Below are 21,968 nucleotides of genomic sequence, written 5' to 3'. Positions count from 1 at the left end.
TTATGTCAACATTTTGCCCAAACAAATGCAGTAGCCATAAAATAAGGGCATTTGGAAGAGAAATGCTCCAGGTTAGCACAGCAGACAGTACAAAAACAAACAAACAAAACCTAGCAGGGTGTGGATGCTCAGCAGGCCTGGAGTCAATTTGCATTTTCTCAGTCTTCTGTGCATGAACCAGCTAAATTTTCCTGCTGCTATGCAAGATCATCAATATAATGTAATATTCTTTAAGGCAGTTTCTCAGCTGTGATCTATGTATTATGTCTCTCAAGTTTTCAAAGCTCTTTTTCTCTTCAAAGCAACGTGAACTCCAGTGAGGGAATATTTAGCAAGACATACAGATAACTGCTTGCTTTGAAAGTTAAGGCACTGAGGCCTTGTTTTAGTTGGTGTTAATATTGTGAGGTACATATTACCTTCCCTCACTGAACAAAATAACACCAATGACTAATGGAGTCCCTAGGACAACAAAAAGGATAAAATGAAGTATGTTGTTCTTCCATCACTACACAAATATTACATTACAGTACTCACAGTTGGTAACACTTCAGTAGCTAGAAATCTTTACTGAATGGTTCCTCTTAAAAGCTTTAGAAGGGTCACTCTGTAGGGGTGAAAGAAAGAGTGGGATGGTGAAGAAATAAAAGACAGATACTTAATCATCATTATTAAGTCAAAGCAAGACCTAAAGTATCAGAGGAGGAGAATCAGGCAGTGGGATTAAGCTTAGAAATAAATGATGGATTTAATAGTATCAGACTTAAACGGTGATACTCAGTAGTGTTCCAAAGTCATATAACACTATATGTTTGTCTTTTTTCTGATATAAATCTAAGCAGGCTCTATTCAGTATCTGATCTGTTAGCCTATGTCTATCAAACATATCAGTAATTCAACAGACCCAGATTTTCAGTTTTCTCAAATTAAAGTGAAGAAACTTTCAATTATATTTAAACAAATTTCATACACAGTTCTGTGATCAAGTATTGAGTTAAAATATCATTATTTTTTTAATGAATTTCCCCCCTTTTTGCAATGGTAGCACTGAATAAGCAAGTTACTTTATGCTCTACTGGAAATGAAAATTACTTACAATCTTTGCTCTGGGCCACCGAAAGATTCGTCTCTTCAGGAAGAAGGCTTCCATCTTTTGAAAGAGATTTGGGTACCAAGTCAGCAGCAGTCACTCTCATGATATTGAAATCAGTCACAAGAGACCTCACCTACCTACAGGTTCATGATTCGGGTTAAAGAAGGGAAAGGGCATCAAAAATTCCTTTAATAAGAGACACCCTTTTATTTTTCAAGTTTAGAGGGAGTCCTTCCTCTGTGAAGTCACAGGAGGCAATACTACCTGCCTAGTAGGTCTCACAAGCCAAACGAACACCCTTTCTATGAGACAAAATGGCTGCCCAGTCTGTGGGAGCTCAACCACACAACACAAAATGGCTGCCCAGTTGGTGGGAGCTGAACCACACAACACAAAATGGCTGCCTAGCCTGTAGGGATCGTGCACAGACTGATCATCTGGTACCCACCTTCCTCTTCCAATAGTTCTGAGGATTTTTTTTTTCCTTCCTTATAAGCTACCTGCACATCTTTTACCATGTCTTGGGCTGTGTCGCACAGAGGGCTGTGGGCTGCCAGCTAAGGCTCTCAAAAAACTATGTTTTTCCAGTGACCGCCTCCGATGACTATGACTACTACGAACAGCTTCCAGAAATTGCATCTTCCCTGACCAGTGGATAATTCAGGTATAGACTTATATCCATCAACATTATCTTAAAATTCAGAAGACATCCTTAAGGTGTTGCAGTTTTACCTGTACCAGGCCCACAAATCGTGTAAAGGCCACAGCTCCACAGAGCAATATTTATGAGTTTGCAGTGCCAGACCAAAAATTTGCTGTTTTCTCAAAGACAAATATAGATACTTCCGTGGTCTGCCTATCACTGTGCTAAAGAAAAACTTCCCAAAGCACACGTAACTCATTGAGAACAGTGGAAAGAGATGATTTCTCCTGTCTTAAAATGAAATAGCAGCAATTTTTAAGTGAAGACCACAAATACAGTTTCAATACACGTGGTTGTTCTCTCTTTTGTACTGCTTTTAGACTTCTTTCTACTCTTATGTGTCTGCCTTCCAGATAGAAGTAGAAAAATCTTGCTAGTGTGCTAAACATAATGTGAGACAAGTCTCAGTAATAGAAATTAAAGCACTTGAAGACCAAAATACATTTAAACACTGTGCCTTTATCAAACTCTGAAATTTGTGATGCCTTTTTATTGACAAAAATATTGCAAAATGTGGGGTTTTAATTTGCTGAGTGAAGTTCAATAAAATTCAACGCATGATGGCGGAGTGATTATGTTCTTAGTCTGAAACCTGAACCCTAAAAAGTTGTGATTTGAAAGGCAATGGAAGTAGCTGAACTCTTTTATCAATTAAACAGATTACATGCTTTATACCACAGAGGAATATTTCATCTTGGTAGTGTGTACAAAAGAGGCCAGCTTTCTGATTATTTGTGTTTTTCTTTTTAATAATACAACGAAATACAGGAAGCAAAATCAGCTGAAACAATCACTTAATGGGTCATGATGTTTCTCAGAGCTTGGTGCAAACTGCAAGTAAGATACTAGCCTTTGTCAGCCTGTCCTTTGCTTGGTCCCTGGTATTGTTTTATTATTTAAAAAAAAGGAGGGCAGCTGAAGACAGCTGTACTCTTCTTATCCAAGATGTCCACATTATTTCCAGCTGAATACCTTCTTGCTATGGATAATTACCTGAAGTTTATTTGGAGCAAATTTTCAGATTATAAAAGCAAGCTTTCCTCGAGTAGATAATGCCCCAATTTACATTATACAGTCATATTTTAGCTGAGACAAATATCTATGCACAATATCTACTGATACTGTGAAATTTCTTTAAATTATGCTGGGAACTGTTGTGACCACCTCCGACCTGCCCAGGAGATGAAAACACAGCTTAAAGCCATCATTTACTATCTCCAGCTCTTCTGGGTTTATTTTCAGAAAAGCTGAGGACTCAGCCCATATTGATATGAAGGAGACAGTACGTACATAATAGCATCCATTTATAGTTAGGTGGCGTTCCCTCGCATTCTCTTCTCATGCTTCTCTCAGCTCATTTCCTAAAATGTTCTCTGTAATATGAGTTTTGGGTCAAACTGTAAATTTCCAATCTGTCTTTGCTGCTAAGGAAAGCAAACATACCACTTCAGAACATGCACACTCTGTCTGCCTTTGAAGTTCTCCTGTTCCACTTTCTTTTTTTTTTTTTTTTTCCTTTTCTTTTCTGGTGAGATAACAGACCCAGAAGCCAAGGGAGCTGCTCATGCAGCTTGCGCATTTAATGCACAATCCACCTTGCGCATTTAATGTGTTACTGCTATGGATACTTGTGTGTGGCTTCAAAAGCAGTTAGGATTCATATCACTGCAGAGCATGGAAATCTACCACGCTGAAAGACATGATTGTAAAAATAGATAATGCATGTGTTGGCTCCATTCAGCTGATGGATGGACAGGCAGTAAAACCTCAGACTACTATGTGATACAGGAACAGATAAAAAACTGAAGTTCAGAATAATTTGTTGTGCAGAATCCGTGCATTTAAAAATATATTAGCATATTCTGACCCAGAAAATATTAATAGCATAGGTGAGATTTTATCATCCACAGTTACTGCCTATGGCTGTGAACAGAAAAGGCACTGAGTTCTTATAAAATAGCATTCCCTGTCATCATGAAACATGCTCCTTGGGAAATCTGCCAGTGCCTGATACTGCTGGCCTTCCAGATGGAGAGCAAAACTTGAAGCCAGCTATATTGGATGACCTTGAACTAAAACTGTAGAAGCTGCTTCTGCCTGTGATAGCTATCTTGGGAGTGGTTATTTCTGCCACGTGGGCAATACTGAATGGCAATTTTTTAATGTACAGAGCATACAGGATATTAAATGGTAAGCCCTGTTAGTTTGCTCCAGGTGATTATTGAAAATAGTTTTACTTACCTCATTAACCTTGTTTTATTGGTAAAAATATTACCAATATAATATACACAATGTTTGCTTAATGTCTCTGTGGTTATTACAGTGCTAAACTAACACTGAAAAAGCCAGATTTACCTCTACAATGACTTAGAATTAAAATTGGTCATTGTCTTTGTACGCTCTCCATACACACTATTAGATGACTCCCTCATCTTCAGAGTGCTCATAACATCTACATCATCCAAATTCTCCATAGAGCCATTCTGTTTTTCAGACCATTTTGCACTATTATGTTTGCTTACTTATAATCTCAGGAACAATTACCTTTTGTGTAGATACGTTTGCTGCAACTTGACATTGCCCTGGTAATAAACTCCTGATAGCAGCCCCACGGCTTCATTAGCAGGCCAGCGTAAATAATTAATCCTTGGTGTTTTTTGTTTGTTTTTCTTCTTCTAATTAGGCTTACTTTGCCTTTTTAATCTTTATCCTTTTCCCACTTCACAAAAAAAAACAAGAAATCTCTCTTTTGCTGCTATGACATTGATGTACCTGCCAGTAGTAGTACAGGTGGGATAGTAAGTAATGGTTGTTAGTCTATATTATATTTATTGGACATAATGGTGGAATTTTAAATTTAGGGTAAATTCATCATGGAGAAAAATTAATAGTGAAAGTTCTTTTTAAGGATAGTAACACACAACAGAGGTCAGGTAGGATTCTTACCTTTATGTCTTTTGTATTATTGACAGCTTATTGGTATTTTAAAGTACAGCAAGGTTTGTTGTACTGCGGAGAAGGACTTGTGGGTTCTAGGGGGTGCAAAGCTCGACATGAGCCAGCAGTGTGTGGCTGCAGCCCAGAAGGCCAACTGCGCCCTGGGCTGCATCAACAGAGGTGTGACCAGCAGGACAGGGAAGGGATTGTCCCCCTCTGCTCTGCCCTCATGAGGCCTCACCTGGAGCCCTGTGTCCAGGTCTGGGGCCCCCAGCACAAGAAGGTTGTGGAGCTCTTAGAGCAAGTCCAGAGGAGGCCATGAAGTTGATCAGAGGGCTTGAGCACCTCTCCTGTGAAGAAAGACTGAGAGAGCTGGGGATGTTCAGCCTGAAGTAGAGAAGGCTCCGTGTGGACATCATTGCAGCCTTTCAGTACTTACAGGGAGCTTATAAAATAGATGGAGAATGACTTTTTACGTGGGCAAATATTGATAGGACAAGGGGGAATGGTTTTAAACTAAAAGAGGGGAGATTTAGATTAGATGTTAGGAGGAAATTCTTCACTCAGAGGGTGGTGAGGCAATGAAAATGGCTGCCCAGAGAAGCTGTGGATGCCCCATCCCTGGAGTTGTTCAAGGCCAGGTTGGATGAGGCCCTGGGCACCCTGATGTAGTGGGAGGGCTTTAGGGCCCTTCCAACCCAAACCATTCTGTGATTCTCTGAAGGTATGTCTGCTGATTGCCTTGCTTTATGCAGTCACTGTAAAGTGAAGCTATACAAGAACTGCAGAAATGAGAGGTTAATTCATTTGGTTATGATTACCTTCAGTAAAACAAATTAGAAAGCCCATGTTTTAATTTAGAATGGGTGCAGTAAATATCTTAGACTCACACAAAGTGGGAACATGAAACAGTCTCTCTCTCCTTACTGGCTAAATTTGAAAAGTACTACCGTGCAAAGGAGCCTGCGTAAGCAGAATATCTCCATTCTGAAGTAAGAAAAGGCTGCAGTGATTGTTGCCTTTGTATGAATGAAGTTCATTTTAAATTTTAATTAATTTTTCAACCAAATACTTTGTTTCTAGTGACTCATGAATGTAGCATCAACTGTTAATTTTCAGTGGCTTAATGCCACATGTGGCAAGAGTGACACACAATGAGCATCACACTGGGTGAGTGTGAGAAGGAGGGAGAGGTGTAAAAACATGCACCAAATGTCAAAGGTGTGGGTAGTGGTAATCACTTGCTGGTTATATATTGCTAAGCAGATGTTCGGACTTTTGCTTTTTTGGCTAGTTTTAATTCTTTCCCTGCTACTTTTTCTTTGTTCTGTGTATTTTCTGTTTTCTCTCCTCTAAGGTTAAGCATGGAATTCTCTTAAGACTACTTCTATGTATAACACCAAGTACTTTCCTCTGATTTTGGCATCTAGCTGTTACTACAGTGCAAAGAAACACCACCAACAAAACGAGATTTTTTTTTTTGTCATGAATAGAGTTGTAGCTGTTGTCTGTGTTTTCTGATAAAATCTCTTTTCATGGAAAGGAGTAATAAATCTGTCCTTCACAGTATTATAATCTTAGCTATGCAATATAACTTGCTATGAATTCCTTCCTGTTTTTTTTTTTTCTTTTCATATTCTGTCTTGCTCTAGGAACATACAGTGCACGCTGGGATCCTAGAGAGAAGGAAGCAATTGCGTGATGATGCGTATTTTTCAACAAATATACGTGTCAGGCTGTGGGCTAATCCCATAAAGGAAAATACCAAGCCCAGCTTTATGAGGGATACCATTTATATGGCTGTCCCATTGGCATAGCCTGGTGTGGTACACGCTGTTCTGCAAGATGGGGTTAATTCATGGCTAGGACTCTATTTTCCATTCACCTTTCCCATCCCAAGCACATTGCAGTGGTGTTTCACCTGTAAATACCCAGCCTCTTTGAGGGAGTAACAAGGAAACTGTAAGCTGGGAAGTGGCCCAACCAGGTGCCTGTAATGGAAGTTGCCAGACACCGAGAGCCTAAGGCTTCTGAGATTAGGGACAGCGTTTCTAGGGGACTGCCATGGACTTGGAAGCCCCAAGGAGGTCAGTGTGTCCACTGTAGGACTGGGAACTCCTGAAAAGTCCAGCTCTAATAAGAGTCCCCAGCTCTACAGATGGGAGCCTGGAAGCCTCAGGAGCACACCTTCAGGACAGAATTGCAAAGTTGCAGACTGTGCACTTTAAGATGGAAGTGTAAATACAAGTTAGCTCTCAGAGAGGCAAGAAAAATCCCTTTGTTCACATTGATCTCTCTGCAGACCCATCTCCTTTGCCCTGTTTGATCGCAATCAATTGCAGAGGAAAATATGACATTACAATTTCAGCTGTGTGGCAGTGAAAATACTATGCTAAAATGCTCAGAAAATAAATATATTTTTGTATTGTTGTATAATGATAAACATAATTAGCAAAGTATTTAATGAATTGTAGGCTTGGTACCTGTTAGTTAAGATATTTGCATCTTAGGAAAAAATGCAAAAGGAAGAATTCTCATTACTATCTCTATTGGGCAGCTAGGAAAACAATTATTTAATAGAAACTTTTCTTTAAATAACATTTTCTACACTGAATAGATGTTGTGGTTGTCACCAATTGCTGTTAATAGAAGAGGAAACAGCTCTGGCCATCTTTAATCTTTTGAATTAGTCATTCTTAGGTCAGTAATTTAACACTGTATTTCCAAATGTAACTTCATAGCAAACTGTGTTTGACTTCTCAGTTCTCATCTACCTGTGGTATGGTTTGTATGATTGGAGAATGGAGTGATCTCCATTGATAGATAGTGTTATAAAATAATGTATGCTTAACATACCATGCATATACAGTACTCACAAAAATATTGTGGCCCACCCTTTTGCACAGTTGATCTTCCTCTTAGTGAAGATGCTCTGTAATAACATACAACTCTTGGTGTGTGATCTCTCTGTGGTCTCTCTCACTTGTCTTCTGCTATAAATAGGAGAGTACAGATCAGTTGTGATTCAGCAGTGAATTGGAAACTCCTGAGATGGACTGGCTGCCAGTGTTTAATTTTATACCAGATACTTTTATATTCTTTTCAGCTTTGGTACAAAATAGTTGGTCTTCTGGTTTTAAAAATAAGAAAAGGTCAAATAAGGAGGCAAAGTAAGAAGAAAAGTTATCATTGATTCTGCTAAAAATGATACATGGCCAAAACTAGAGGTTCCTACTTCTACTGCCTAATAACAAAAAATAAAATTACCAGACCAGTTTAAATGAACTGCATACATAAAAGTTGTCCCTGTGCTTTTAACGTTCAATCTTCTGTATGCTACTGTGATGGGGCTTAGATACTTCTGAATTTAAATCCAACGACTCTATTTTATATTTTTAGATGAATTAGATAAGACAATTTTTGTCACAGAGAGAAATATTTCCTTCCACAGTGCGGCCTTTCCAGGAAAGCTCATTCTCTTGTTGCTATTGAAGCTGACAGTAAAACTTCATAACTGGCAGAGGAGATGGCCAAGCTCAAGAGAATTTAACAATGTCAGTAAGAATGAAATACAGACAGCTTCTTTAAACACTGTTCTGAATTTCTCTGAAATATGCCTTAAATGTGACCTCCAGGGACTCGGATTTTCAAGTCCTGCCATCTTCAGTTGAATGAAAAGACAGCTGAATTACAAGGTAACTTTACAACGTGGCAGTCCAGTGCTTCTATCCATTGGAGAGTGTTTTTAACTAGAAAAGATAGACTCACTTACTTTAATAGTTAATCATAGGATTTTGATTTGCAGCCTGTCCTGCCAAACAGGCTGGTCAGCAATATGTTATCTTAATTGCCAGCTCTGTGTCTTCCAGTGTGAGCAGCACCAGGTGCTGAGCTAAATAACAAGGTGATAAACACGTACCATAATGACTCAGAAAACGTGTGCTATATTCATTAAATGTCGCCTGTGATTTCACAGCTTTATAATTAGGAGCTTTAAGAAACTAAGATAAGTTGACAGGGACAAAATGAAGTCAAACATAGAAGAGGGACATACTTAAACTTCTTGTTTCCATCTATTGCCAGAATACTTTCACCTTTTCTGTTTCCCCACAGCTTCATGAAGGCCTTAAATACCTGCATTCTCCGAAGGCATCCTCCCTGACACCTCAGTCCTCACTTTAACAAATATGCAGCTTGACTACACTTTGCCATCTCTGTCTGTAGCAAATCTCTTCTATTTCTGCACAGCTCTTTACTTCAGTCAGCCAGATTCTTCCATCACTTCTGGCTGTGCTTGGCTGGTGTTCAGCGCGTTCACTGGTGACACCACCAAGGAGATAACAGTCACATCCCTATAAGAAGACCTTCTCCAGATACATGTACTCATGTCAACTTGTGATTTGGCATGACAGCTGATTCTTGGGCCATCTCTTAGGCGTGCGCTATCAAAGTCTTCAAGAACTCTAACAATTATAAGCATTTTCCTTCTGGGATGGGGATACATTAAAACAGAACTAAAAATAACCTAAGTGCCTGCAAACCCTCTTGAAAGAGAAGGAAAGAAATCAACAAAATCCACTCTACATTCTTTTTTTTTTTTTTATCTTCAAGCACTTTAATGCAATAACAGAAAACATAATCGCACCCTCTACTCCCCAAGCCATGCCAGAGGGAGCACAGATCTTTTTCTATCTTCAAAAGTCATTCAGCAAAGGTAGCAGCTCTCTAGACAAGCTGAACTGCTCTGCTTCTCCTAAAATCAATGGAAAATATATTTGATGATTTTGCAGCTGTTATTAACAGCTCTTACAAATTAAGCATTTGACGGACTGGTTGGCCACCTCTTTTTCTTTCTGGATGACCATTATGGTGAGCATTCAGTGGTTTTCCTATTGCTTTTTACTATCATTTTTGCTTTTCTTCTTGAAGAAAGCATAGCTGTAGATGGTACCTGAGTTTTATACTCGGGAGTCAGGTTTTCTTCCCCAGCTGGAAAAAAAAAAAGAATAATTTAGCTGTCCTGGAATAATTTCTACTGAAACAAAACAAAACAAAACGCTCCTTCCACATCCAGTACAGAACGTTTCTTTTTTAATCCCTCCCTACCTGCTGTTATCTTCCCCAGCCTTTGAGACCTGCCAGGTCGCAGCTGAACGGGAGGTCTCCTCTTTCTATTTCCTTGCCCTGCTCCCTCACAGCCCAGATGGTGCCCAGCAGAGGTGACTCACGCTGTCACCTCACCTGGGGCTCCTGCGGCAATGACAGCGCTTGGAGCACTCTGCGCCTGGTAACTGAACCAAAGAAACATGCATCAGGGCTGAGTCACCGTGCCCGATTATTGCAGGCTCTTCCGACCCACTTATTCTCCTGTCATTTTGTGACATGTTTAGAGAATCTTTTGCTCGCGCTGTTTATTCGTTATGAGTATTTTATCTTTTTTTGGGCAAACAGAGAGTCTGCTTTTAAGTTTTGATAATACAGCTAGAAAAAACAAGAGGAAAAAAGAATAATGCGTGCTTCTGTGATATCACCCAGCATACAGAAGGTTCCTTGCAGTAAGCCATCAAGAATCAGAAAAGGAGAAAATCAGATGGTGTATCAGGAATACATGGAAACACACTGAGAATTCAGCCCTACTCCAATACTATTGCAATGACTCCAGGAATGGATTTGGGCTCTTAATAAGAGAAATGTTTTATCATCCTCATAACTCATGTGTTTCGGATTGCTGGGCAGACTAATAAAGCTTAGCTTTGGGGGGAACTGACATATTAAACTGCTGTTTGGTTTACTGATGTTTTTTCTACAACATCAGAAACGGTTTTGCAGGGACTGGAAAGGATGTGTTGTCTATTCCAGAGGACTGAGAGTTCAGCAGATGTTGTGTTTATATTGCAAATTTTATGCATATGTCTTGAGCAGCTTTGCAGATTGCTTAAACAGGCCTGGAGGATATTATTTCAGTACCCTACGCCATGCTGTATCTATAGGGATCCTATTGCATCCAGCACAGAACAACAAGATTGTGCTGCAGGTGCACAGGGAGCATAACAGTGCTCTTAAATAAGCTGGACAATAGTCTGTGTTGCTTTCCCTCCTACAATCTGACAGATTTCTCATCAGACAGTCAGTCTTGATGACTATCCATTTTTCAAATGAAAAATCCACTGGAATTTGCCTTTTTTTTCCCCCCAGAACAAGCAGTAACTTCTATTAAGCTTTCTGTAACTGCTCACATCCAAGAACCAGAGAACATGGGAGGAAAGAGAGGGAGGTTCATTGTAATGCTTTAGATTAAATGGCCTTCCAAGGGCTTTCTTTTCCAGTTCTTCTTCTTTTCTCTTTTCCTTGAGAGCAATGAGGTGACCCTTGCCCAGGACAGCAAATGTTGCCCTGTGTTCAGTATTAATTGCTAGCAGATAGGTGATTTTTTTTTTTATAGTTATAAGCAACTATACCTCCTGCTTTCACTAAGTCAGATGGATGAAGCTTTCACATGGTTTCTATGAATATATCCCAGAGCCCTCCTTTACTCATTTAACCGTATCTTCACCCCTGCCCCCAGTCAGCACCGTGGATTGGATGAGAAGCAAAGGCTGTTTGACACAGATGGGAGGAAAGATGTTCCATGTGCCTAAGGGATTGGTACAGATGGCCAGTTTAATCTTTGTTCATCATCGTAACACACTGGCCTGCAGAGCACAGACTCTAGAGTGGGCACCTGGTGCATGATTTTTGGAATTCAGATTGTCACAGAGCTGTTAGAGCCTTTAAGTGCTTGGCCACATCTTCACTTCTCTCCTGGGGGTTAGAAGCAGGAACAAAGTTTGGGTGTCAGGAAAAAGAAATGTAAAGAATAGATATGGAGAGTGCAAGCTATATGCTCTGCAGTCAGGTAAAAAAAAATAAAAAAAATAGGGGCAATTGCACCTGTAGCTGGGGAAAAAGCACAGTACCTTCCCCCCAGTGTAATATTGAGCATAGAGGCTGTAGGGATTAGCAGATATAGGTGATCTTGCTCACTTGGAACATACTGCCAATGATGATTTAAATTCCTGAAAATTTAAAGTGAAGTATTTTAGTTAGTATCTTTCAGATTGCCCCAGGATGAAGCCCAATCTACCTCACACAGAAGAAAGAATGCCCTCTCTTCATACCTCATGGAGATCTCCTGTTGTAGAAACTCACTGCTCTCTTCACTAGTTGAGGGTCTGCCCCCTAGATACCATTTGAATACAGTAGTACAATAGTGAACAGTTCTGCGAAGAAACTGTCTTCTTTCTGTTAACCATGGTGATTTTCCTCAAAAATATTAACATATCCTTATATTAAGATAACACCCAAACTGCATGAATGTTGAATGGATAAAGAGGCTTTGGAGCTTGCTCACATCCCAGCACATTTTGAATATCGATTTTCCTGCGGGAATGGTGCTTAAGATTGTTAATTGATAAAAGTAACTTTAGTACCATTTAACATGATGGGTCTCAAGAGTAAAAAGAGCTTTGCTTGTGATCAGCGTAAATAACATGGGGAGGCCAAGTCAGAAAAGTCACCGTGTGAAGGTCTCTGCCTGCAGGTGTGCTGAACAGTCAGCAGCCAGCCTGGGGGAGCCTTGAGGCTGGCCTGCTGACCATCCCCTCGAAAGCCAGATGTACAGCAGGAGAGCAGTCCCTCCGCTGGGGTGACAGTAGTTCCTAAACAAGGAGAAGAGGTTAACAGTGAAGAATATTATGAGAGGTATTTCACTATCACATTTGGGGAAGAAAGAAGTAAAAAGATAGCAGGAATGGCTGTCATAGCACAAAAGATGTAGAACAGGCAAGATGGAGTTAACCAAAACAGCAAATAATGAAAGGATCAATATGCTTTAGTAACATGAGCAAGGCAGCTGAGGGACAGCTCCCTGCAGAGACCCGCGTTGCATGCAGAGGCGGCAGGGAGAATAAAAGCTCTTGGATTGTGATTAAAGTATTATTTGTCCCAGAAACACCTACTTTTTCCACTCTTCACTTAATTCTGTAATTTGACTGCATTATCCTTTGTACGCTTGCTCACCCTCACACACATGCTTAATCTCTCGGGTTTCCTATCCTGAAACATCACTGTGACAACCCAGGCTCTGACAGCACTAGTTACCTTTGGGTGCTTAAACAACCAATTCAGGCACAGGATTACGCAACAAGGACTAACAGATCCATGGACAAGGACAGCATTGGTGACAGCTGAGTTGAAGAATGTAAAATTAATCAATTGGGCTGGGTTTTGTGCTCTTTATGGGGTGGTTTCAAAATGGAAGCCTGTGATGCAGCCTTCAGAGCCAACACCTGAGCTGTGGCTGTCAGTATGACAGAGGCACTAGAATACATTTGCCAGAAAGCTAACACTGAAATTTGCAAACTTACAGGGGAATATTTGAGTACTGCAGCTCCCAGGACAGGTAGCAGTTTCAATAAGAATTGAAGGTGTGCATCAGTTTCTGCTAATGTTACAGATTTATTTAATTATCTTCCGTGTCTTAGCATTAATGGGTTTTCTGCACCCACCAAAGGTTTGAAATACTTACATCAGCCATGGAAGACATTCACCCAAGGCACAAGATCTTGGAATAGTTACATGCCTAATTAATGACAGCTTCCAGATTTTGTGTCAAGCCTAAATCATTAGTAAGGTCACAAAGGAAGTTGGTAGTGCAAGGTAAACTTGTCTTGGCTGTGCCAAATAATGGATCAGCTTCTGCCACCCTTCCTGGGCTCCCTGGTATTCTCACCATTGCTCTTTTCGCAGTGAAAGCTGTTGCTGCAGTATGGGCAGTATGGCATACCTGTCTTTTCTACAACTATTAAGTATATACAGAATGGTACAGCTTTTGCCAACTGTTAGGACTGGTGAATGAATAGCATCAGAAGCCCAAGGTTAAAACCCTGCATTTCAAGCTGATGCATAGGTCCCAGGCAAGGGACAGCACCACATACTCAGATGAGATCTGTGATTCCATCAATGCAGGATGGAGTTTGCATGCCTCTGACCATGCCTTTTCTGTTTCTGCAGGATGGATGACATCCAGCTGTGCAAAGACATTATGAATCTTAAGAAAGAGCTGCAGAGTTTGGTAGCAATCCCAGGTAAGGGCTGTTTCCAGCTCAGTTTTAGGATAATGCTTGGGTGATGCAGGGGTGGGGCTGGCGTCAGAAGCATACCTCTGCTACTAACACAATCAGAAACCTACCCCCAAGGTTGAGTTTCATGTCTTCTGTCTTCATATATTCCCTCCAGTCCTTATTTTTTATTCCCATTTTACTTCCTTCCCCTCTTTAATCTCCCACTCTCTGAATTTCTTTTCATGCTATACTCCACTGCTCCCTTGACAGCAAACCTGCAACTATCACTCAGACAAGGTGCATATTTCCTCCCTCTTACACCCCCTTGGGAATATCAAGGGAGCCAACTGGCACAGAGAGATTGTCAAGTAGAAAAGACAGAATGTTGAGATACCTGAGATAAAAGGGAGAATGGAGAAGGATTTAAAACCATCATGGTGAATGAGATTGTTTTTTCCTAGATACACCAATTCATTGTCACAGCTGCAGTTACAGCTACCTTTCAGAAGAAAGCCTTCCACAAAAAACAAGAGATAAAAGGTGTGCTTTGCATTTTGCCTTTAATTTGCTACAAATTCACTGCTCTGAGGAGAGACAGTTGTGTGCAGGTTTGCAATTCTTAAATCCAAACTCCAGCTGAAATCAATGAGGAATTTTGCTTTACTACAGCTTTGCTGTTTTAGATCATTCAAAACAGCCCTACTCCATTCAAGAAAAATTAGAAACAGATCCTGCAAAACACTCAGTAACTCAGTAGGCTATCTACATTACATGTTATTATCTGGCTCTAGCACCTTTCACAAATAAGTTGCTAAAGCCCAGCTGCTAACGACAGGTTTTGATGCTCCTTTGGTTATCCTTATTTTTCCTCCCCTATTTTGTTGTGCAACTTTAAAAACCTTTCTCCCCAGAAAGGAGAGAGCATGTCACTCATGAAATAGAGAAGTTTACATTTGTCTCACAGCTAGGGTTAATCAGTATGGTTTTGTTTTACAACCTTTTCAAAATTATTTTCCAGTCCAATTCTTAAGCAGAGATCAGACAGCAGTTTCTCCTTAGCACTTTGCAAATCTCAGCAAAAGAATTTAAGTATGCGCAGTTCCAGCAGCACCACCTTTTGGCAGACACAGTAAGACTACTTTTACCTTAACAAAGGCATTGCCAGCATTCACACAGAACTAAGTGGTTACGTAGTACGTGCCTAACATAGAAAAACACAGAAATGGGTTAATTCATAACATCCAGATCAGAATTCTCCAGCTGATGAACAGATCCCTACTCTTTGGTTTCAGTGGATTGCAGTCATCATGGGATCAGGCTTTTAGAACACAGCATCTACAGTACTATGCCACAATTTAACGTGCATACATTTATCATTTGGCAGTCAGTTTCCTGAAGAATGGGATGGGAGATCCAGGAAGAGGATAAAAAAAAAAGCAGAAGTTAGCTCCTGCTATCAGTAGCAGGCAGAGAAGATCCCATGTTCCATAAGCTTAAGAGGCAAAGCAAAGCTAAGTGTTTTGAAGTATTCCCCGCTGCAGATTCAGCATTACTCACAACCATGAACTCTTTCCATAGGTTAAATGCAGAAGTCTTAATATCTTCGTAGAAGTCAATAACCACGTTCCTGCATTGTTTATAAAACACAGAAAATACTTCTGACAAAGCAAAGCAGCTTGATGATATATTATGCATCATTTACTCTGCAACTAGCAGACCATAATCTGAAATTCTCAAGGAATACGACTTCTAGACGGAGACTTACAGAATTCTAATGTCTCCAATATTACATTTAAGGTGCTTTTGTCTCAATTACTAAAGAGCGGATTTACTGCAGAAATTCCCAGTAGGAAGTACAAAACCCACGATCCAGAATTAATCTGTAATAAACAATCATTTTCAAATATCTGATTTATTTAGCTGTTTCAAATTATTGAACTTATAAGTTCAACCATCAGACACAACAAATGCTGCTCAGATGCACCAGACTGTAGGGAGCTTGCCCTTCTCAAAATTCTGATATTAATTTTATGGTTCTCTAAACGCAGTTCTAATCCTCAAAACCAAAATCCTGGATTTAATGCAAAGTGTCTTCTCGACTAATCAAAATTTTAAACTTACTGAGGAAACGTGGGCTGAGATTTGCCTCTGGCTTTCTCATCTCTGCCCTGCTTACTAGGTTTGAAGATGTCTGTCTTAACTACACGTGGCTTTATAACCTTGAACTACAGCTGTGTAATCCCTAGCATTTATGATGATTTTAGCTTGTGACAGTCCCATCTTTCGTGTCACAAAAATCATTCTTTACAGACAACCTAGTCACTACAGACTGTCTAATTAACAAGGACATATTAATTACTCAGACTTTTGAAGCACAAAAACACCTTTATTTTTCCACATTATACAATTAATTGACGCTATTACTTCAGGATTTGCAGCTCACCTGCCTTAACAGGCTTGAAAAACTCTTGTAGCCAACAGCCAGAGCTGTTATAAAATAGAAAGAAATGGTTTCTTTTGCCATGGTCTCATTTTCTGTAGTCAAGGCGATTTTGTACTGTGGATTTTAATGATTGAACTTTTTTAAATACCAATACGCTTTTAAAAAGTTAGAAAAGCAAAGGTCTTGCAGAGTAATTTAATATTAAAAAATAGTCTTGATGAACCCCTCAGAAAATCTACAGACCATTAAACTGATTAGACAGCAGAAAACAAGTAGAAGAGAGAAAAGATTAAGCAGCCAGAATTTTTTGGAATTTGGTGACTCAGGTCTGCAGAACCACTGACTTCCATCAGCAAATCATTCTTAGACATCTGCAGTTTCTCCTGTCCAGCTCCCTGGAATCTGAAGTCTTTTTTTTTTTTTTTCTCCCTCCTGTTTTTGACCAGAAAAAGAAAAAACAAAGATGGAGAAACAAAGAGAAGATGAACTGATTCAGAAGATCCATAGACTGGTACAAAAAAGAGATTTTCTTGTAGATGATGCAGAGGTAGAGAGATTACGGTAAGAACTAAAAGCAACCAAATTTATGCCCAACATTTCACGAGTCTTAATTCTACGCTGGAACGACTGCCAACATTTACATTAATGGGAGAGAATTGGTCCTTTAAAGACAAGTTACAAGCCTCTACCTGGTTCCACAGAAACAAATAAAACTAGATTACTGCACTTCTGTTGCTCTTTATCCCATAAATAGCTCAGTCATCATCTAATGATGGCAGAAGGATTTGGTCTCTCTTTCCCAGAGGGTGACTGGGCATTTACTATTACAAAGGGAAGGATTTCTGCTGCTGCCAGAGAATCTTCTTGGCACAAGTAGTAGATGTGAAATAGAATTCTGCAACGGGCATATTTGTAGACATATACAATCTGTTATTTTTTTAAATAAAAATGAATACTTTAGTCATTTATTATCACTATTCTTTCTGTGCCGTTGTCTGGAAAGATGAGAATGCAATTGCTACAGGTCTACCTAACCTAACATATAGGTTCAGAATCTCAATATTTTAGCTTAGAGTTGCATAATGAGAAACCTGTGGTTTCCTAGACAGCTGATTTCCAGAGTTGCACTGAATTCCAACACTGTGGAAATAGGGTTTTGTCTATTACTTTCCATCTTTTTTCAACAGTAATGTTTCAAGGCTCCATCAAACCATTTATCCTAAATGACAGTATGTGTTCCAACATGTTTAAATTCTAAACAGGCAAAGGACAGGAGAGAAGAGTGTTTGCCAGAGTCTAGCACTTGATCAGAGAGGCTGGCCAAAGGCAGCAGCTGACAAAAGCCTGAGCTACTAATGTAATCCAGAGCTCTCAATTGCTAGTTCAGTATGCAAATTGCAACAACTTCATCAGCAGCCAGACAATACAGAAGCCTAATCGTAGGCTACTGAAAATGTATAGCTGTGCACTATGCAGGTATAAATTGACACTAATGTATTCACGTGTGCAGTAAAGCCTGATGCTTTTCTTTAAAGCTCTTGACAAAGTCTTTTTCACTGAAGTGTTAAATCAGTATCTTTTACTGTCCCATTTGCAGAGAAAACGTTATTTCTGTAACAGATTCTTTTCTCCTCCCGCCAGAGAAAAAGAGGAAGACAAGGAGATGGCTGAATTCCTACGGACCAAGTTAAAACCCTTAGACAAAGCAACACAGTCTCCTACCAGTGAGTTTCCAAATATTAAGAAAAACAACAGCAACGGGAAAAACTCCAGAGAAGTGGATGAAAGAAGGGCATTTTCAAAGGCCAAGCTGGGCCAACCACTGCCAAAAGAAGTCACTAAGCTACAGACACTTAGAATTTATGTGCCCAATTACCCCTTAACACTGAATCCAAATCACCTTTGGCTGCTTCAAAATTGCTTTTTGTTTTAAATATATAAATCTGCCTTTCTATTGTTGTCCCGATTTGGACATCCACGTCTGAGAGAATAAGCTTTAGCAATATTCTTGTTCTTCAGCTCTGTAGTTGGTGGGTTTCAACACAGTAAGTGACTTTCTGCAGAGGGATCTGTTATCTGACCCTGTGGCTGTGAAGAGGGGCACCCGAATTGAACAAGCTTACCCTTAAATGTCTGGATTCTTTAAACCCTGAAGGGATAAGTCATCTTGAGCAGTTTGAATCCACAGAGCAGCTTGGTTTCTACCAAACTGATATATGTATAATTGAAATAAAAAGGTTCAGGGAGGGGGCAGGGGGAGGAGGGGTTTATGTCCTTTAATCCAGAAGTACAAAGAAATAGCTTGACCAACTCTTAGTTTTAATGGTATCCTTTTTTTGAACACTGCAGGCAGCCCAGCAGAAAAGAAGGCAGAACCTCCTCCAAGCAAGCCCACCATTGCTAAGGCAGGATTGGCTATTATTAAAGATTGCTGTGGAGCAACACAGTGCAGCATCATGTAGCTCTGGGCTCTCTACCATGTTTGTCGTCTTTTCAAGTGTTTTCATTGAAAGAAACTGTAGGGTGAAGGGATTAACAGCATCCTGCTAAACTGAATTAAGAGCAACTGTGGTACAACAGTAATACATAGAATGTACAATGGCAGGTTCTTCACTGTTGCATGGATCACTCAACACGCATGCCTAAAAAAACAAAAGAAATCCATATAGTGGCTGTCCAGTGACCAGAAAAGATCTGTAATAGAGTTAACAAAAATATCCCAGTGATAAAAGTGAAAGAGGATATATTTCATCAAGTAATGTGTTAAAAAAAGCAATTTTAATAGGTCATCACTTCAAGAATTTTTTGTACACTTCCCCCTGACAAACAGCACTCAGACATTTGCTGGAATATTCTATTTTGGCTACTTTTCAAAATGAAAGCCACAAATACAAATGCTCTATGTAGTACAACTGATAGCTGAAGCAATTCTAGGATAACTGATGTTGCATACAAAATACTTATCAAGCTAGTGGGATGTTTAAATACTTTGCTGTTGAGTTTCATTTCACTTCCAAAACACTATCAGTGACAAGGACACTACAAGTAGATACAGGTTTTACATACCATATGATTTCTGAATTACTCAAGTCTAACATTGCCTGCACCAAGGAAAATAAATATCTGGTAAAGTTCTAGCAGGCACAGATACAGTAATCTGCAAATGAATGATTAGTCCAAAGCTCTATCATATTTATCTCACAGATCTCCACCTCACACGGAGTCAGAGGGGTAATCACTCCAAGTTTTGTTCACTATTAAAAGTTACATGCACTATGAGTTCACCTACCAGTGGTAGGTTACTGGGAGAAGAGTTAAAGACATGGACACAAAATTTAACTAATAGTGCTTAAAAACAACTGTTAACCACATCTCTAATGACCATGAGAAATGTAAGCTATTGAGCATTGGAAGACATGAGCTACCCAAGACAAATTGACCACGAGACAAATAGAGAAGTAGGTATCTGTGGCAGGTGTACCACACTCTACACAAAATGGGTTTAAAATTAAAGGAAATCAGACTTACCTGCATTTCACTATTTAATGCATTTCTGGTCTCTATGCAGATTAAATTTTGTGGAATCTAATATCTTTACATTAGCTGTCAGTAGCTGGTATGTGTGACAGTATTCCATATAAATGTATTGTGATAGGTATAAATAGTAAAATAAATGTACATGATCTAATGTGAAAAGTGAAAACAATCTCAGGCTTAGAAGTAACAAACAAATAGCAAAACATTCCTAAAATAAAAAGGTTTTGAAGAGGAACTTCCATTTTGCAAAGCCAGCTAAGTGAAATGTGCACTTGTATACAAAGGAACCACAGTTACAGGAAAGGAGATTAGCATTATCAGCAGAGCTACCCAAAAAGGACAGGCACTGATATTCTTAGAAAGTACCTTACTAAGGTTCAAGGAGATAGACACTATAAAGTAAATCGGACTATTCTTGTACAAATAAACACATCCCTAGTATTGGACTCATTTAATGAAAAACATTTGCATTTCCAGAATCATGTTTCAGTAGTGCAGACTCACATGAGACAAGTGATTTGTCACCACAATTTCCTTAAGGTTTAAGGATCAAGGAGGAAAAAAATACAAAGGTTTCCACTAAGACATGAAGCACCTGAAATACTTTGGACAAAGATGCAGAAAGAAAACATATCTGAGGCTGAATAGTCATATATAGTTAGACATCCTTATGGATATACATCATATTAAGCTCTGTAGTTGTTAACATCTACTCTGGTATGGGTTGGACTCTGTATAGCACCTGCATACATTAGGAGAATTGTGAGGGGGGACTGCCTAGCCTTTAAGAGAAAATACGCAGGAGGGAAAGGAATGCCCACTGACTTCTGGAGAATTCAACAGCCTCTTGAATTTGCTGGTGCCTAAATAAGATACTGATAATTCCTGATGTCTTTAAGGTACTGGTGTTTGGTATCATTAACAAAATGCAAAGGGAAGTTAAGAAAAGCAACCTGTAGCAAAACAGCCAGCTTAAAGCCTTTGGAGGGTCAGCTGTAACAACCAAACACTGCAAATGCCAGTAAGTGAAGGAGCCTGAAGGACTTACTCAGGTAGTTGTTGGAAGAGCAGAGGTGACTTAGGCACATTATAGTGTTAAATGTGCTGATGTCTGGGCTAATTCCTGTGTGCCACAGCTGCCTACAGTCCCTTGGGAAGGAAAATAAGATCAGTGGAATGGAGGTTTGTCTTGAAAATTAAGCCAAACTTCTCTAGGATTCAGGACTCATGACTAGGCTACAGAGCTCCCTCCCCTCTAGTTACAATGAAGAGGAAGCACAGCAAATATAGAAGGAATATTCATAGGCAGTTAGCATTGCTAGCCAGTGCCCCAGAGGGACTTGATCTACAGCAGTATTAATGAGAGTGAACTTTATTTCCAGAAGCTTGGCTGAAAGGTTTTCTTTATGTGCGTTTATTTTGTTTTTAATTAGCAAATGCCTTAGTTCTGTTTTTACTTGTCAGCGGTGCACTTAGTGGTTCCTTTGGAAGTGGAGTTAGTGATGCTGCTTACCAATAAAGTGTTTGTTTTTTGTTTTTTTTTTAAAGACTGAGGTCTGATTGTCAACTGCAGTCAACACTAGCTTACAGCGTTGTCCACCCAGAACACAAAGCCCTAATGGTTTACTTCAACAGCTGTAACTAAACAAATTAAACTGTATTTTGAACTGTGTTAATTAAGTGCGTGAACATCTCAGTCCTTGGGTTAAAAAGAAAATTCAGACTGAAACAGGGTTTGTAAGGACGGTCTCTGTAGCTTCCGTGACCCTATGAATACAGTACAGTATGCACCCCCTCATATTTTAAATCAGCAGAAAATCTCCGACAAGGATGTTCAGGAGGCTACGCTGACCCTCTGCCATCATTTCGGAGCCAATTCTCAGCTGTCTGTTACTGTCTGCAAAGAGGGAGGGTAGTTGACTGAGGCACCTGAAATCTCTTCTGGAGGAAGTGGGGGCTGTTCAACCAGCCAAAAAAGGCAAGGCAGCAGAGACAGAAGAAAGTTTGAGGTGGATTTGACACTTTTCAGTAGTAAGCAGTGCTCTTTGTACTGATGACCAATTCTACCAGCAAATGGCTCTTGCACCTTCCCCTAGGCCTACTGAATCTCTTCAGCAAAGTTAAACGTATTTCCAAATAAACTAAGCTGCTGTG

The 21,968-nt window shown here is 39.7% G+C and overlaps 1 protein-coding gene across 1 annotated transcript in view; it reads left to right on the top strand.

Moving 5' to 3' along the window:
* Window positions 1–21,968, top strand: part of BMERB1 (bMERB domain containing 1) — a 51,196-nt gene extending 29,228 nt beyond the window's left edge. The window contains exons 3-6 of the mRNA XM_035548596.2: window positions 13,785–13,858; window positions 16,724–16,838; window positions 17,919–18,001; window positions 18,627–21,968. Of these exons, the coding sequence (XP_035404489.1) occupies window positions 13,785–13,858; window positions 16,724–16,838; window positions 17,919–18,001; window positions 18,627–18,739 (385 nt within the window). The 3' untranslated portion in view covers window positions 18,740–21,968. The remainder of the gene's footprint in view (window positions 1–13,784; window positions 13,859–16,723; window positions 16,839–17,918; window positions 18,002–18,626) is intronic.

The sequence above is a fragment of the Cygnus atratus genome, chromosome 15 (assembly GCF_013377495.2).
Source record: "Cygnus atratus isolate AKBS03 ecotype Queensland, Australia chromosome 15, CAtr_DNAZoo_HiC_assembly, whole genome shotgun sequence".
In the NCBI taxonomy this organism is placed as follows: Eukaryota; Metazoa; Chordata; class Aves; order Anseriformes; family Anatidae; genus Cygnus; species Cygnus atratus.
This window is presented reverse-complemented; position numbering and strand designations above follow the sequence as displayed.